Source organism: Pyrgilauda ruficollis, unplaced genomic scaffold (assembly GCF_017590135.1).
Source record: "Pyrgilauda ruficollis isolate IOZ18807 unplaced genomic scaffold, ASM1759013v1 scaffold41, whole genome shotgun sequence".
Lineage (NCBI taxonomy): Eukaryota > Metazoa > Chordata > Aves > Passeriformes > Passeridae > Pyrgilauda > Pyrgilauda ruficollis.
The window spans coordinates 11,848,622-11,865,251 of record NW_024525601.1 but is presented as its reverse complement, the minus strand read 5'-3'; the positions used below and the strand labels follow the sequence as shown (position 1 = coordinate 11,865,251).

Here is a 16,630-nt window from a genome sequence, read left to right as displayed (position 1 = left end):
ATTTGTTCAGTCCTTCTTAGCAGTGTTTCCACATAGTCCCTTCCCCCAACTCATCACCTAAGTCCACCCACACTTGTCCTCTTAAACACATAATTTATTGTAAAACTGAAGTCCATATTGCTGGTTTATATCGATTTTTGGTCGCATCTGTTTAAAGGTTTAAAAAAGTCACTATTTAACAACTATTACCAAGAAACATTAGTCACAACAGAGGCAGATTAGTGAGAGTATATAATGGCTCAGCATCTCGGTTTGTATAAGATGTATAAACAGCTTTCCAGAAGATTTGAGAAGTTATGTGCTCACCTCTTCCCAGGGACCTTGTAAAACAATCTGACCATCCTAAACTGAAGGCAATAATTTGTCAAATGCATATCACTTTGGAGAAATGCACACAGAATGTTTTGTTTACATGCTGCTCACTTCTTATGGAAGAAAATACTTCAAATAATACTGTAGTGAAAAAAATAACAAACCAAACCAAAAAAAAACACCAACATGATAAGCAAAAGTTCTGTTAAAAAGGGAAGAATTATTTTTCCCCCAAACCAGAACATCAACATTCTACATTTTCTTAAATCTCCTTTTCTGAATACTGCTTAATCAAGAAATCCCTTGATAAAAAAGGGTTTTTTGTTAAAAACAGCAATTCCTTACCATTGGTGTACATCAAACAGAACACATTATTAAAAAGCTCTCATGATAAAGTGTTATCTTTATCTAGGCTTCTCAAATATTGACTTAAACATTTTTATCAGGCTGTTAATCACATCCACATTCAACGTGAATAGCAACTGAGACCAGTCTTGACAGTCAAGTAACAGGGCAACATTATGGCAGGGAAAAAGTATTGTGAAAGCTAAGGACATTTCTTATTGATGGTAAGCGTGTAGGAGAGAAAAATCAATGGGTCCTCATCAGTACAACTGTCTACCAGCTGGATGCTGATTTTCCTTAGAGATTAAAACCAATAGAAGCAATCACTTGGCACAGGTGAACAAATTCAATAGGACCTCCAGTCTATAAAGGAGAAAAGTGAACAGTGAATTCAAGGCTGGAGTTCATGAAGAGACAAAATGCTGATTGTTAAACCAACAGTTTGCAATCAGATCTTGCAACAAAATACAGAACACGTCTTTCCCTGCAGGGGTACAACGTGAAACTGTTCAGTATAACCTGCAATTGTTGTGAATGTTCCAAACTCCTGACTGCCTAAAGGAATTATTTCAAGCCGCAAGACTGCCTGACCCCTCCAAGTCAAGCAGGACTGGACTGACCAGGTTACAGTGTGAAATGGCCATCACCCACACACATCATGCAACTACCATCACCTAACGCCAGAATCGCAGCAAAGTCATTGGTCAACAGAGGGGAATCACAGAGCATTTTACTAAGGAATATAAATGCAGAGACATCTCATAAAGCTGGGCTTCCTGTTCAAGACAAGCTTCTGTTTTTAGGGGTCCCTAATATCATTGTACATTTTTTATCCCAGGACCCCTCACTATACACTGAACAGAGGAACTGTTACCTTACAGGATGGTAACTGTAACCCAAGAGAAGCAAATAAAGAGAGTAAAACATGGCTGTTATACAGTGTATTCTGTCATGGGTTTTGTTGCTTTTTCTATGAGAAACAACATAGGTACACATGAAGATCTCAGTTTTCTCAAAGTCACATCTCCTCAGCAAATGCAAGACTAAAAATTGTCAGTTCTAGGAAATGCTACTGGCAAATAAACTCAAGATCTATGGGGTTTAGGCACATAATTTTATACTTAATGTTTTAGAAGTTGACAATAATACATTTTAGCTCTGTGGAAGAATAATCTATTTTAGCTGTAGAGAAACATTACAGTGCCTCAATTTGGGTTTCTGGTGTAACTACTGACTTCATACTCTACCTTTGAAACAATCAGAATCACAGAATCACTGAGGTTGGAAAAGACCTCCAAGATGCTCTAGTACAACTTTTGACCAAACACCACCTTGTCAACTAGACCACAGCACTGAGTGCCATGTCCAGGAATTTTCTGAACACTTCCAGGGATGGTGACTCCACCATCTTCCTGGGCAGTCTGTTCCAATGCTTAAATACGTTTCAGTGAAGTATTTCTTCCCACTGTCTAACATGAGCCTCCCCTGGTGCAGCCCGAGGCCATTTCCTCTTGTCCTGTTGCTGGCTTCCTGGGAGACCATCCCCGACCTAAGGAGATGCCTCCTTTCAGGTGGCTGTAGAGAATGATAATGTCCCCCCTGAGCTTCCTTTTCTCCAGGACAAACAACCCCAACTCCTCATCACACTTGTACTCCAGACCCTTCCCCAGCTCCACTGCCCTACTCTAATCTCATTCCAGCACCTCAATGTCCTTTCCAGATTCAGGGGCCCAGAACTGAACACAGGATTCAAGGTGAGGCTTGAATTACAGTGCTGAGTACCAGGGCATAATCACTGCCCTGATCCTGCTGGCCACACGATTTCTGATGGAGGCCAGGATGCCATTGGTGTTTTTGGCCACCTGGGCACACGCTGGCTCATGTTTACCCACGGTCAACCAGCACCCCCAGGTCCTTTTCCACTGGGTCACTTTCCAGCCACTCCTCCTCCGAGCCTGTGGCACTGCCTGGGGTTGTTGCGACCCAGGTGCAGGACCCACCCTTTGGCCTTGCTGAACCTCACACCACTGGCCTCAGCCCATTGATCCAGCCTGTCCAGATCCCCATGCAGAGCCTCCCTGCCCTCCAGGAGATCAACACTCCCACCCAACTTGCTGTCATCTGCAAACTCACTGAGGGTGGACTCAATTCCCTCATCCAAATAATTTAAAAAGATACCAAACTGGATGGCTCCAGTATTGACCCCAAAAACTGAGCCCTGGGGGGAAACACCACTGGTGACCAGCCACCATTTGGATTTAACACCATTCACATCTGCTTTCTGGCTCAGCCATCCAGCCAAGTTTTTAACCCAGTGAAGAGCGTACCCATCCAAGCCATGAGCAGACCGTTTCTACACAAGAATGCTGTGGGAGCCAGTATCAAAGGCCTTACTGAAATCCAGGTAGACAACAGCCACAGCCTTTCCCACATCCAGTAGACTGGTCACCTGGTCACAAAAAGGTGATCAGCTGGGTCAAGCAGGACATGACTTTCCTAAATCTATTCTACCTGGGCCTGATCCCCTGGCTGTCCCGTTTGTACTACAAGATGGTGCTTTCCCAGACACTGAGGTCAGGCTGACAGGCCTGTAGTTCCCCAGATCCTCCTTCCAACCCTTCTTGCAGGTGGGCATCACACTGGCCAGTTCTCCAGTTCTCTGGAGCCCCCCTGGTTGACCAGGACTGGTGACAAATGCTGGAGAGTGGCCTGGTTCTTCCGCCGGCTCCCTCAGTACCCTGTGTGTGGATCCCATCTGGCCCCACAGACTGGTGAGTGTCAGCTGGCAGAGCAGGACACTGGCTGCTCCCTCCTGGATCACAGGGGCTCTGTTCTGCTCCCTGTCCCTGCCTACCAGCTCAGCAGGCCGGCTGCCTTGAGGATATCGGGTCTTCCTGTTGAAGACTGAGGCAAAAAAGGCATCAAGTACCTCAGCAATTCCTCATCTTTGGTTACAATGTTCCCCTTTGTACCCAATATAGGATGGAGATCTTCCTTGGCCCTCTTTTTGTTGTTAATGTATTTATAAAAACACTTTGTATTAGCTTTCACAGTGGTGACAACATGGAGTTCTAGCTGAGCTTTCACCAATCCACTTTTCTCTCTACAAGACCTGATGACATCCTTGTACTCTTCTTAAATTGTCTGCCCCTATTTCCCAAGTTCATAAACTCTTTTTTTTCTCTCCAAGTCCAGTGAAAGCTCCCTGCTCAGCCAGGTCAGTCTTATTCCCTGATGGCTCATCCTTTGGCACCTAGGGATAGCCTGCTCCTGTGCCTATAAAATTTCCTTTTTAAAAGTATGTCCAGCCTTTCTGAATCCCTCTGTTTTTAAGGGCTGTTTCCCAAGATGATCTCTGAACCACTGTCTGGAGAGGCTTAAATCTGCCCTCCAGAGGTCCAAGATAGTTTTGGTGAACCCCTTCCTTACTTTGTTGAGAACTCCATCATACTGTGGTCACTGTGCCCAAGATGGCCTCGGACCTAGAGTCTCCAGTGGGAGAATCTAGGAGAATCTCTCCAGTGGGAGAATCTAGATCTTTTTTTATTGTTGTTGCTCTAGTAACAATATGGGCAAGATAATTTCAAACCAATTCTGAAAATTCTAATAGGAGATCTTGCTCCAAATGAACAAGAAAATATTTCAGATGACAAACTGGTTTTATTTTTCCTTTATTTCAAGGGCATTATTTGTAATTTCAACAGCACTCCTTTAGCCAAGATAAACCATAGTACAACTTGTTCTAAAAATAAACTGAATGTAACATCATGTAAACATAGTATTTTATTTCCAAGACAAAGGGCCTGCATTTTATAAAGGAGAGAAAACAGTTTTTTATTTTTTTTTAATCTTGGTATTTCATTGAAATCCTTTTACTTTTAAAGTCTGAGAAATATTCAAATTTTAAGAATGAAAGTTTGGGGACTTTAGCTGATGATACAATTAAGTGAATTGGTGGAAAAATTAATAAACAAATTATATGTGATTTTATCACTGAATTGAGAAACTGGGGCTTTTTCCTCAATTTTTTCATTGTGAGGTTTAGTTTTTTACTTCCTTCACTATTTTTGCTATTATACTTCTCATTGGTACAAGAACACCTCCATTTTCTCCACTGCTCCCCAGTGCAGTACTGTAATTTTTCTCCCCAGGATTACATCAGTATCACCCAGGCACACACACTCTTTTCACCACATGACATGCTAACAGACATAAACCCAGTTTCATTTTCTCCTACTAATCCCAGAAAATGTATGCAAGTGCTAAAAGTAATAAGCTTCATAACTATTATTATGTATGGATGGAGCATTTAAAACCTCTTTTTTTTCCCAGAACATTAATTCTCAGAATTCCCAGATCCCCTCCCTCTTCCTCCACACACATATCTTTCTATAAAATTAAATTAAATATTTAACAACACTGGAACTCACACATGAAGCTTCTTGCCATAACAGCTCCAACAATGCAGATAACAGTGAACAGGTGCATTGTTTTTTAAATTTTCTTAAACCTTTTATTCTCTTTGCAGCTCTTGCAGAACCTTCCTTTTCCCCAACCACCATGCATATACACCAGCCTCACTTATCCAAGCTGCCACTTTTGTAGATCTGGCTCAAAATGAAGACAGGAGCATTATTTCACTCTATTTAGCATTACTTTAAATAGCTTGAAACATTTTCCTACAGCTCAGACACTAATAAAATGAACTAACACAAGAATATCACAGTATGAAACTGAGTCTGTCCTCATCAAGGACAGTTAAAATTGAGTAACGATGACAGAGATATTATTTTCATGTTATTTTTTAATTTAATGGAAGTGTTACAGATTCTGAGGATTACAGAACTATGGAATGGTTTGGGTTGGCAGGGATTTTAGAGATTATCTGGTTTCAATACCCCTGCCTTGGGCAGGGACACCTTTCACTAGACGATATTGTTCAAAGCCCCATCCAACCTGGCACTGAACACTTCCAGGGACTGGCATTCACAGCTTCTCCAGGCAACCTGTTCTTGTGTGATTAGAATGGTTTGATAATGTGTCAAACAGTCTATTTCCAAGCAAAGTAGCTAACCCTATGAATTGCTAGGGACAGAAATATTCCATTAAGCAAAATAACAATTATTTAATTAAATATTAATCTATAAAAAACCCCAAACAAACAAAAAAAAAAAAAAAAAAAAAAAAATCAAAAACCCAACGAAACAGGTCTCTGAAGCAAAAATTCATTTTTATTACTATTTTATTTATTTTTACTAAGGGATCTTAGATTGGGGTTTGGTTCATTCATTTTATTAAACAGATTAAAAGTCAGTAAGACAATACTTTTCTGATCTAACTTTCAAAATCCATAATATTTTTGATCAACTGTTTTGACTCCATTAATACAAATTTTTTTATAGCTCCCCATTTTTTATTGAATTTTTCACTGTGTAGTTCACAGGCCACCTGAAAGACTACCTTTCTGGAGTCCATGAAACACAATAGCTAAAATTGCTGCTCAGACACTGACTTTATTCTCAAGGCCTTTCACTCTGCTCGCTCACATCATTGTTACTTTCTTGCATCATATCCTGCATCCTTCAGTCAGTCATGCAACTGTTTGCTTGCACTTCTCCCATACTTATACTCCCTTTCACTGGAAAACTCTCCAGACAGCCAGAGGAGAACTCTGAAGCCTCCTCCTCAAGTGTGGATGCTGCTGGGATGGGAGGTTGAATTAACAACCCACAGTGGCTGCAGTGAGCATCAAACATTTACTGTCATGGGCTGATCAGCAGCACAGGTACTGAGAAGCTCCTGCAGAGGTACTTAGTAAATGCAAGAATCGTCACTGATAGAGGTATCAAAGGCATGCAGTAACTTGCACAGACAGACTGATAAAAATCTGCAAGTCTACCTTGTGAAGCCACAGCCCTCTACTTCTGAAGTGCTTCTACAAACCCAAGCCAGAGCATGCTTTAACATCACAGCCACTTAGTGGGGCTCACTGTCATTGGAACACTGTTACTACAAAGAGCAGGGAAGATCCTTCCTCATAAGACAACTGCAGCATTCAAGATGGCTCCAAGCAGTAATTCCATTTTTTTTCAGCGTTTGCTCCTTGGGAGCCAATCCCATGCTCCAAAAAGCACAGATTTCAGTAACAGACTTTTTCTAAAGACCAGGGACATTAGTCCAAGACAAAGTCATCGGGTTGGTTATCCCTGACATTCCACAGATGGGTAGCTCTCATTCCAAAAGCAACAGGGGAAGCTGGCACTGAGTCAGCTGATCCCCGAACATCCACTGGAGGAACAGGATTTTAGCATGAAGAATCTGACTGCAAGATGAAACTGGGAGCAGCATCCATTTCTTGCTATTGATAATTGTCTGAACAAAGGATGCTGAGGCTCATTATGGACAGGTCAAATATCCCAGGCATGTAGCCTCATTTCTGTGATTCTCCCAGTCAGTTTCACAGGCCTGTGACCTAATACCTGAAAATCTACATAAATATATATATATATAGATAGATAGATATGATTAGAACTGCAAGTCAGGAATTTAAGGGATCACATTAAACATTTAACCCTTATTCTTCCCTCCCAGCAAATACTTCCTCCTGGGATATCTAGTAAAAAGAACTTTAGCTGTTGCCCAGGAGGGCACATACCTATGGAGCCATGGGTCATCCTGAAACCAGTAATGAAAAGGTATTAACATCTAGTCCATTATCTGAAGATCTCTTCTACAGTGAATTCTGAGCTTATTCCACACCTAGACAATGAGCCTCACTACATTATCCTACATTTTAATTTTTAAAACAGAAGACGTGTAGTTGCAAAATGTCTCAAAAATCTGCGTCATGAATGAAGCAATTTATGGACTGGATTAGAATGCATTAAGCACTACTGCTGTATATAAAAACCGGCTGCAGCATTGCTGCATCAAACGCTCAAAAAAAAATCAAGAGACTAAGCCCAAATTGCCTCAAAAAACCAGAAAATATGAATGAGAACCATTAACTGGACAAAGAATTCTCAATCTGTACTAGAAAATTGATGTTTTCTGTCTAGTCACTGTCAGAAAAAACACAATGCATCTAAATTCTAAATCATGATCATTGGACAACTTTTCCTAATAATTTTATTTTCTTTGTTCTTCAATTTTTTTAAAGCAGAATGTAAATTGCCACTAAAAGAGCACATTCTGGCAAAGCCAGACAAGTCATAGTCCCTACCAGTAATAAAAGTTAGTAATTTTATTGATTTCACAAAACTAAAACTAACTTGGGTTGTATGACTTCTTTTCAAGTGTGAATAGACAAGGTGACCTTGAGGCCCTTTCCAAGTCCACTTTCTATCAAAGTAATGCTTTAATTAAGATGCTTTTCTCAACTGAAACACCAAATTCCAAAGAGGTTCTCATTGGTCCTACCACTCTGGAATTTCTAAATTACAGAAATTGCAAATGAGATTAAAGAAGCTAGTATGATCAGAAAATGTAATGATTTTGAGAGAGCTGCCAGAATCTTGGTCCAGAAGAATGACAGCAGATTATGGAAAATAAGGGTCTATTTTTTCCTCTTACCCTTGCTAGGTAATATTGGCAGGCAAGCATAGTGACATGGAATGTCACATGCTTCGCTGATACAGCAGTGCCAGCAGGTGATGGATAACTGGGAATTCTGAGGCATAAAAAGAATTAACATTTATCTAAAAATAGGTATCCATAGACATTCAGTTTCAATTTATGGCATAGAAAAAGAAATAATCAAACCACATGGTAACACTTAATGAAAAATAGTTAAGTACTTTGGCAAAACAATAATAGTGGTAAAGCCTCATGTTATATAAAAAAGAAGGTTCAAGTCACAAAAGTAGGAACAAATCATGTGGGACATGAATTTGACTGCAATTTACTAGACTCTAGACATTTCACAAGGCATCTCACCAAATATGTGAACCACTACACATTTAGGCAAGTTCTCCAAGCTGGTAAGAGTCAGCTGAAATGGAATCAAACTTTGACTTTCAAATGTTTGTTATGTACTTCGGCTAAAGCTCTTTTCCTTCTCTAGATGTCAAGTTACACGGGAAATTAACTAGCATAAAAGAATTATAAGCCCTGATTGATTAATTAAATTAAGATCTAAGCAAAATCACAAAAAAGAAAGAAAGTAGCCTTGAGTTCTCCAAAGCAAATAACTTAGTAGCTCAGGATCTTGTCTCTCAAGGAACACTTCTGAAGTTGTAGAGGTGTAGGAAATGTTATCTGTAAGTCAGGCTATAGAATGCAACTGTCACCCACAGGCTAATGATCTCTAGAGCTGACCTACTACAAGCAGTGAGGAGATTCTCATCACAGGCTTGTCTAGACCAACCTATGCATATAGGAGCACAAGTTTCAAAACACAGCATGTAGTATGTCCCTTCTAAAGAAATTACTTTCTGATGATCCAATATCCTGAATAATAACCTAGCATGTGACCTGGAACATCTTCTAGACTGAACTATAACCCAAATAGTCTAATGAGTCTGATGACTCCAGAGCAACAGACTGAACTGTGGCTGCTGATCCTGGCAAATGCTGTCAGACAAAAACAAAACTCGATGCTACACTACAAAGCAAATCTTAGACACCTGAGGTATAAGAGGCCACATCAGTCATAAGCTGCAATGCAAAAGCTGGATGCCATATGTTAAAAAACTCAAGTAAAAGATCCTCCAATATTGAGGAAAGTCACATGCCAGGGTCCACAGATTTTGTTGTGCTGAGCTCAAGAAGTTATAGAGAGCTGAACTCCTAAGTCAAAGGATGAAAATATCAGATCACCCAGATACTCCTGTTCCAATGTCAGAAACACCAGAGCTTGTTTGAATCAAAGTTAACGGAGCTCTTCTAGACCCCTTCAACACCAAGTGCCACCCCTAATAACAATCAGTGCACTGACATCAAAAAAGCTCCAGCATGTACTGCCAGATGGTTTATCTGTCTACTGACACTCATTTGATGTCTGTGCTAGAGCCCTATCACCATTCAGAAAGTTGTAAGTCATCCTTTCAAACCAAGATTAGCTGCAAGTAACCAGTAGGCACCTCTCTACCATTTTACATCCCCAGCAAGTACATCACCTTCCAAGACAGGAACTCCAGCAACAGAAAACTATCTGGCAGGACTTCTCAAAATGGGAGCCTCAGAGGGCCAGTATGCCAACAATTTGGGGTTCCTTGGGGATGGTAATTGTCATTCAAAGTTGGTAAGTTATTAAATGGACCACTTATGACCAATCTGTTGTGGTTGAGCAGCACAAGGATTTGCTACCTCAGCTTATGGGATGAGCAAATGGCCTGTCCCAGGAGGTACTGCTTATTGCTCTGTCTTTGCACTGGAAGCGGACCCAGAGTGAAGGCTAAGATATTTGGTTTCTTTAGTCTGCAAGTTCCTCAGAAGGAGAATTTGCTCAGTTTCATCTGGAACCCATGGAACAGTAATGAAACAATTTCCACTAATCACATCTTCTCCCAGGTTTTGACAGCACAGAAGGAGGCCTCTATTTAGTTACTGCTACTTACAGGGAATACCTGTAAGACCATCATCATCGCACCCAGCAAAACAACAAAAGAAAAATTGTTGCTCCAAACTCAAGAGGTCAAGTTTAGCACATGATTGTCCATGTAACCGTAATTTGCTGATCACAGTATAAGGAACAAAAGCTCCAGCAGGAAGTACAGTAAGTTTGGCTCCCCACCTTAAGAACAGCATGCTACCTGGTCCAGACTAGGATGCTGTAATGGCATGCTTTGGATACAGGGACTTGGTGAACTGGGCTAGCAAGTCCAAAGTGACCTAGCTGTGAAGGGTGCTAGGGTCTTGAGTGTGATTAGTGGAAACTACTTCATTGTGGTTGCACATGCAACTGACCAAATCTACTCTTGAAACTAGAACAACAGAAAATCCAGTATGCCAGGAAAAGATTGGCTCTTCTACAGAGAAAGGTAATCCGGAAGACACTGGAAATATTTACTGTAACAGGGAACATTAAATCATACCTTAAGGCACTGAGAACGCCTTCATACTATTGAGGAATGCTCATATTCAGGTTCCTGTTAGGGTCTTCTCCTATGTTTCCCTGCTTTGACAGAAATAATGTGACATTACTGAAAACAGGTCCCCTTCCTGGGTAAGGTTCTTGCCTACCTAAAGGTCTGCAATGCCAAGGGTTAAACAGCTGTCTCAAGATAAAGAGTTAGAATCTCATTTCTCTCAATCTACCCTAGAAAAATGTAAAAGGTGAGCTGAAATTGATGACATTGTTTGCAGTTACTTTCATTTATTTATTTTAAATCAAAAAATACTAAACCCACATTTATTAATGGTATTTCACACTAACAAAATAAAATATTGACACCAAACCACAAAAGGTATTAAAAAAAAAAAAAAGTGCAAGTTCAACCTTGTCTAACAACTGCAAAAATTACTTCGAATAAAACAAATGGGAGGAAACCCTAGAGCAAACGAAACTAAAATACAGCTCTTCAAAGCAGCATTGATTGTGGATCAAAGGGAAAGGCTATCAAAACTTCCCAAGCCACAATGTTTCTACATGTCTGAAAAAGAATTACTCAGAACAAATATGGAAATAATAGCAGGTCTCTGTTAAGCCAACAACAAAGAAATCCTTAACATAAAACAAAGTTACATCAAATTTTCCATTTTTAAAGATACATGAAGCTCCTTTAGCATAATGCTTTTAAATGTTATTTATAGTAACAAAATCAAAGACTTAACATAAAAGTCAAAGGGATTATCATCAATGGTCTAGCTATGCAGAAGTTACTTTTCTAGTTTTCTGTTTCGTGTTCTTCAAATACGAAGATGCAATACAAAAATACTTCCATACCGCAACATGATCTGTTTCAACTACATTATCTCAGCATACCAGATGAAGTAACAATGAGCTTTTGGACAGCCAGCCACATTAAACAGTAGCATGCAAGCTAGCAATTCCAATGGCTGGTTTTCATTGTTTTTTCCAGCATCAGTTTCCCTAATTAATTAGCATATTTTTCCTAAAGTTTACAAGAGGAAACAAACAGCTCTTAGTTAAGAGCCAGATCCTGTCAGAAGACTACTGCAAGAAACACATGAATTAAGATATGAATATTACTCACCCAATATGCACGTCACCTGAACCACAAGGACTCTCCATAGAACTGGAAAGCACAAAAGTCCTCAGTAACACAAGAAAACCTTTGTTTCAGAACAAAATTTGGAGAAGAAAGAGCAAAAATACTAGAGAGGTATATACCAGCACACAAATAACCAAGCAAGGACTACTGTTCTCGTTCTATGGATTTTCTTCTGCTTTACTGTCAGCTTGTGGCAGAGACTGAACTCAACTATACTTCAAAATACCACTTACAGGAAAGGGCAATAATAAGGGCAAGCTATTAATAAAAAAAAATTTTCAAATGTTACCATAAACTATCACCCTTCATAGGCAAAAGGTCTGTGCTTCTGAGCTTTGCATTCCCCAAGTGACCAGTCTCTACTCACTCTGTTCAGGCCTTCGGTTCGCAGTCCTACAAATAACAATGGATCATGTCTGGAAATCAAATGATAAAAGTTGGATTGCTACAGCCTACTTAAAATTGTCATCAGTTTTTATGTGGCAGAGTATCCTTGGGCATGTTTTGTTCTCAGTATTTTTCATTTCAATAGTTTTTATGCAGAATTTTATGACATTAAATTTTTAAGAGGCAGAATTCACTATTTCAGGACTTCCAGCAATAGCTTGAGAGTCCTTGTGAAGCTAAACAGAAGATTTTTCATCTGAAAGGAATCACTACAAATTGCTTTAACTACTCAAGTGTTTAACCTTTCTATACAATTTTAATGAGTTCCATGTATGATCAGAAAACAACAATACGGCTACATCAAATGAGGATCAACTAAGAGACAAAGGAAAGACAGGATGTTTCTCCTCCTTCCTTGAAAGGTTTTCTTTTGTTCACATTCTTTTAAGTGTTCTATAAGTGTTCTATCTCAGTCTATCAGACACAAAAAGCAGAAAACTGGCATGGAGATAATACCCAGGTCATACATAAGCACTGCTGTAGTCTGCTGCAAAGTACAAAATGAGTTGACATATCGGGTCTACATCAAAGACATGCCCTTTGGCAGGTTGTAAAGACAAGTTGCAATTTTGTCCATAAAAATGTGTGTTCTACAAAATGGGCTCTGTAACATGAACTGTTAGTGGTATGCCACCATTCCATTGATCCTGCACATGCGTTCATTTCTCAGGAATGCCTGTAAGCTGGGCTATGCCTTGCCCTAAGATAAGCAGACTTGCATGAGGAAAAAAAGCAGCATGTCACAGACAGAAAGATTCTACTCTCTGCAGGAGACTTCTTCCATAAAATGCAAGTTCTGATAGAGGGCATGCCAGTGGCTCCTGCTTTACTGCCTCTATCACATACATGGTATTTACAGTAAGAGATTAATAGAATGGGAGACCTTTCCTGCTTATGTTTTAAAAATTAAGAGAACAGCTTGAAAAAACACTGCATTGCAGGAGGTTTTCAAAGACTCCTTAATCAAATACTGAAAATGAGTAAATACAACACTGACAGTCTGGAGCCTCAGCGTTTACACATTACAATGTGTTTTAAGACAGTCATGTAATATATTTTTCTGAAGCACTTCTGCTTTTTTCATTGTGAATATGGGAAACAGAGAGCTGTGAAACAACTCCAGGCTCAAGTCCAGTTCTTGTGTTCCTTTCTATCCATAACTATTATACAGTACATTATGAGTTTCAATATAGATTGAATAGAGACATGACCATTCAATTTCTGTCATAATTACTGTGAGAGAAGTAGTAACAGAGAATGAATGAGGCAAAAGTGTAGCCACAGAAGGAGGATGATTTTACGACTGTGAAACAGAACTACTACAGAGACACTGTTGGTATCATAACTACCTCTCCCACAGATTTCCTAAACAGCTTTGAGTAAGGTACTTAATCTTTCCATGTCTCAACTCTGCATGGGCAAAGCAGAGGTCAAAATACTTAACCTCATAGGCATGTTGCAAGTATAGAAACATTTGCATTTGGGAGGCTACTGGGTGCTGCTAATCATAGCTGTGTATGTACAATTGAAACATAAAATGAAAATCTTCTTCAGCACTCTTTGAAAGGTGTACAAAAAATTAAGTATGGCACTTCACAACCAACAAAGAAAACATAATTAAAATTCTGCAGCTCTAGTGAGTGAACTTATAATAGCTGGCAAACTGGCATGCAAGTACATCATTTAAAGTGCACATTGTAATATATGGACATGAAAAACAAAGTGATAAAGCAATGCCAGCAATGTTATCTGCGTAATTTCATACATTTTAGCACTTGACTTTCAAAGCCTAGTATTGTTGCAATGTAAGGGCTTTTATAGAAAATCTACAGTGTAAATATCCATACAATGCCCTATGCATTAATTCAGCCTCTTTTTCCTAAAAATAATTCAGCAGTACACAATTTTACAACATATTGATCTAGGTAAGTCAATGAGTCGTTTTTTGTGAGTAGGTATCAATCATTTCATTGTTTACTTGTCTGTGGAAAGAAATTGATTTAATCAAACTTTGCAGTAATACTTTATTGATGTATCCCAAGAAAACAAAGTCATAATGAACCATCAGGGTCCTAACATAAAACACCGTAAGGAGCAGCAATTTCGGCTTCAATCTTTCTTAGTGATTTGCAAACATTTGTGACTGTATACAAGTAGCAAAGACTAATGCAAGACTGTAGTTGGTCTGAGCAGCAGCACATGTCATTCACACAACAGATTTGGGACAAGCTCTGCCGAGCTTGGCAACAGCAGGAGGCTGGACAAAACCACACACTGTGGACCTTGTGTATCTCCACCACTTATATACAGCAGTGTATCATCTTACATGCTACTTGATTTAAGCAAATCATTACTCTTCTGGGGGAAAATGTGAAGCAATAGGATATCATGAAAATAAGACTCTTAGCCCTTCTCCACAGCAGTAGCTCAGCCTTTGTTCTCTAGAGGCTTTAAACTTTTCCATGTATTAGACCACATGGGAACAGCAATTTTACTCAATACACAATAAATTCCTTTTATGCACATTCGTCAAACAAAACACAGCTTACAATGGTAACTGTAGCAGCAGCTTGAAAGAGTAAAGTTAGGATAGCAATTTGATGTATTTTATAGACTTCTGAATGCATATTCGTCAGCTTAGAGCACGGAGAAACAAGTATTGTAGCAACATCTGCTGCCAAAACTACTCTGGCAAAGGTGAGTATTTTACTGCAGTAAAACTTCTGTTACAATCACGAGAAATAAGAGAGTACAGTAGGGACACAATATCAGAGCATCTTCACTAATGCTGCACTATTACAAAATGTTGGGGGAATGTATAACAAGCCACATCAGAATTTAGCACTGCCCAAGCCTAGGAGAGTACCTTGATACAGCTTACAGAGACATCTATAGGTAGCGTCTGTCTAATACCTTATAATTATTTACATAGGAGAGAGAAGCTGAACTTCCTATCTAGGAATTCATATAATGAGGTGAAAACATTTTTACAAGGAAAGTGCTTCACAAATACACTAAACAAATAATAGTAATAAGATAGCATTACCCACTACCAGAAACAGATGCAACACTAGTAATGGCATGTTACTTAAACAGTTCAATCTGTATCAGAGATGAATAAAAGATAAAGTTTGTGTAGATAATAAAAAGCAACATAGCCAGCAGCCTATCTTTCCAGCTTTGTCATCTTTCTACGCACTCGGCTGGAGCAGAACCAGACCCAACTTTGCAGAAGACACGCACACAGACGTGTACAACCATACGTGCTGTACCGTGCGTAACTATTTGTTGTAAAATTCCTCGAATAGAGAGAACCCAGACGTACTCCGAAACGGGGAAAACAACATAAACAATGTACTCTGTTACACTTAGCAAACAGTAATACAGAATCATGAGAACAGATACAGTAGGGTAAGGGAGACAGTTTCTTAATGAAGTGGAAATGGACCGAGTCTCCAGTGCCACGGAGCCTTTCCAGAAGCGGGTTACACCGCCCAGCTCCGTGGTGGAAGTAGAGATGGTGAAGCGAAATCCCAAGTCAGAGTTGTCTCTAACGCCCCTCACCCCTGTCCTGTCCCCACTAAAGGGATGGAAAGGCAAATCCCGGCTATTTCACTTTTCTCTAGATTAAAAGGAGGGATTTCCTCGGGATATCTGATGCACGAACTTTGCAGAGACAGACACGGTCCCTGGGTATTTACACACACACACACATGCAGAAAGAAGAATAGAGGCATTTCCTCACGCACACACCGCAGAAGGGACGTAGGTATTTTTCTTCTCCGGGCAGGCAGGGACGGGCGGCAGAGCCGCGGGCTGTCCGGACCGCCAGCCCGCAGCCCGGCGGAGCCGGGCACACGCATCCGCACCCTGCCGACGCTCCCGCACGGGCACTCCCGCGCTCCTGCCCGCTCCCTCGCACACACGCCCCGGCTCTCTCTCCCTCGTTCTGGAGTCCCTCGCACACTCTTTCCCCCAGACTCGCGCACACGCTCTCTCTCTGTCTCTCCCCCTCCCGTCCCGCCTCACAGTGGCCCCGACCGCCGGCAACAAAGCGGCGGGCGGGCAGCGCGCCGGGCTGGCGGCGGCGGCGGGACGCGCTCGCCCCGCGCGCACGCACACACACACACACACACACACACACACACACACACACACTCACACTCACCGAGACACACTCACTCACACACTCACACACTCACAGAGACACACTCACACACAGACACACACACACAATGCTGCCGCTGCCACCGCGGCACCTACCAGGCGGGCAGCCTCGGCCCAGGTGCGGTCCTTCTTCTTCCTCTTGTCTTTCATGTTTGCATCTCATTGAGGTGGCTCGGGGGGGGGGA

At 40.7% G+C, this 16,630-nt stretch overlaps 1 protein-coding gene across 1 annotated transcript in view; it reads right to left on the bottom strand.

Moving 5' to 3' along the window:
* Positions 1-16,595, bottom strand: part of ASXL3 (ASXL transcriptional regulator 3) — a 121,443-nt gene extending 104,848 nt beyond the window's left edge. The window contains exon 1 of the mRNA XM_041477607.1: positions 16,542-16,595. Within this exon, the coding sequence (XP_041333541.1) occupies positions 16,542-16,595 (54 nt within the window). The remainder of the gene's footprint in view (positions 1-16,541) is intronic.
* Positions 16,596-16,630: the final 35 nt, after the last annotated feature.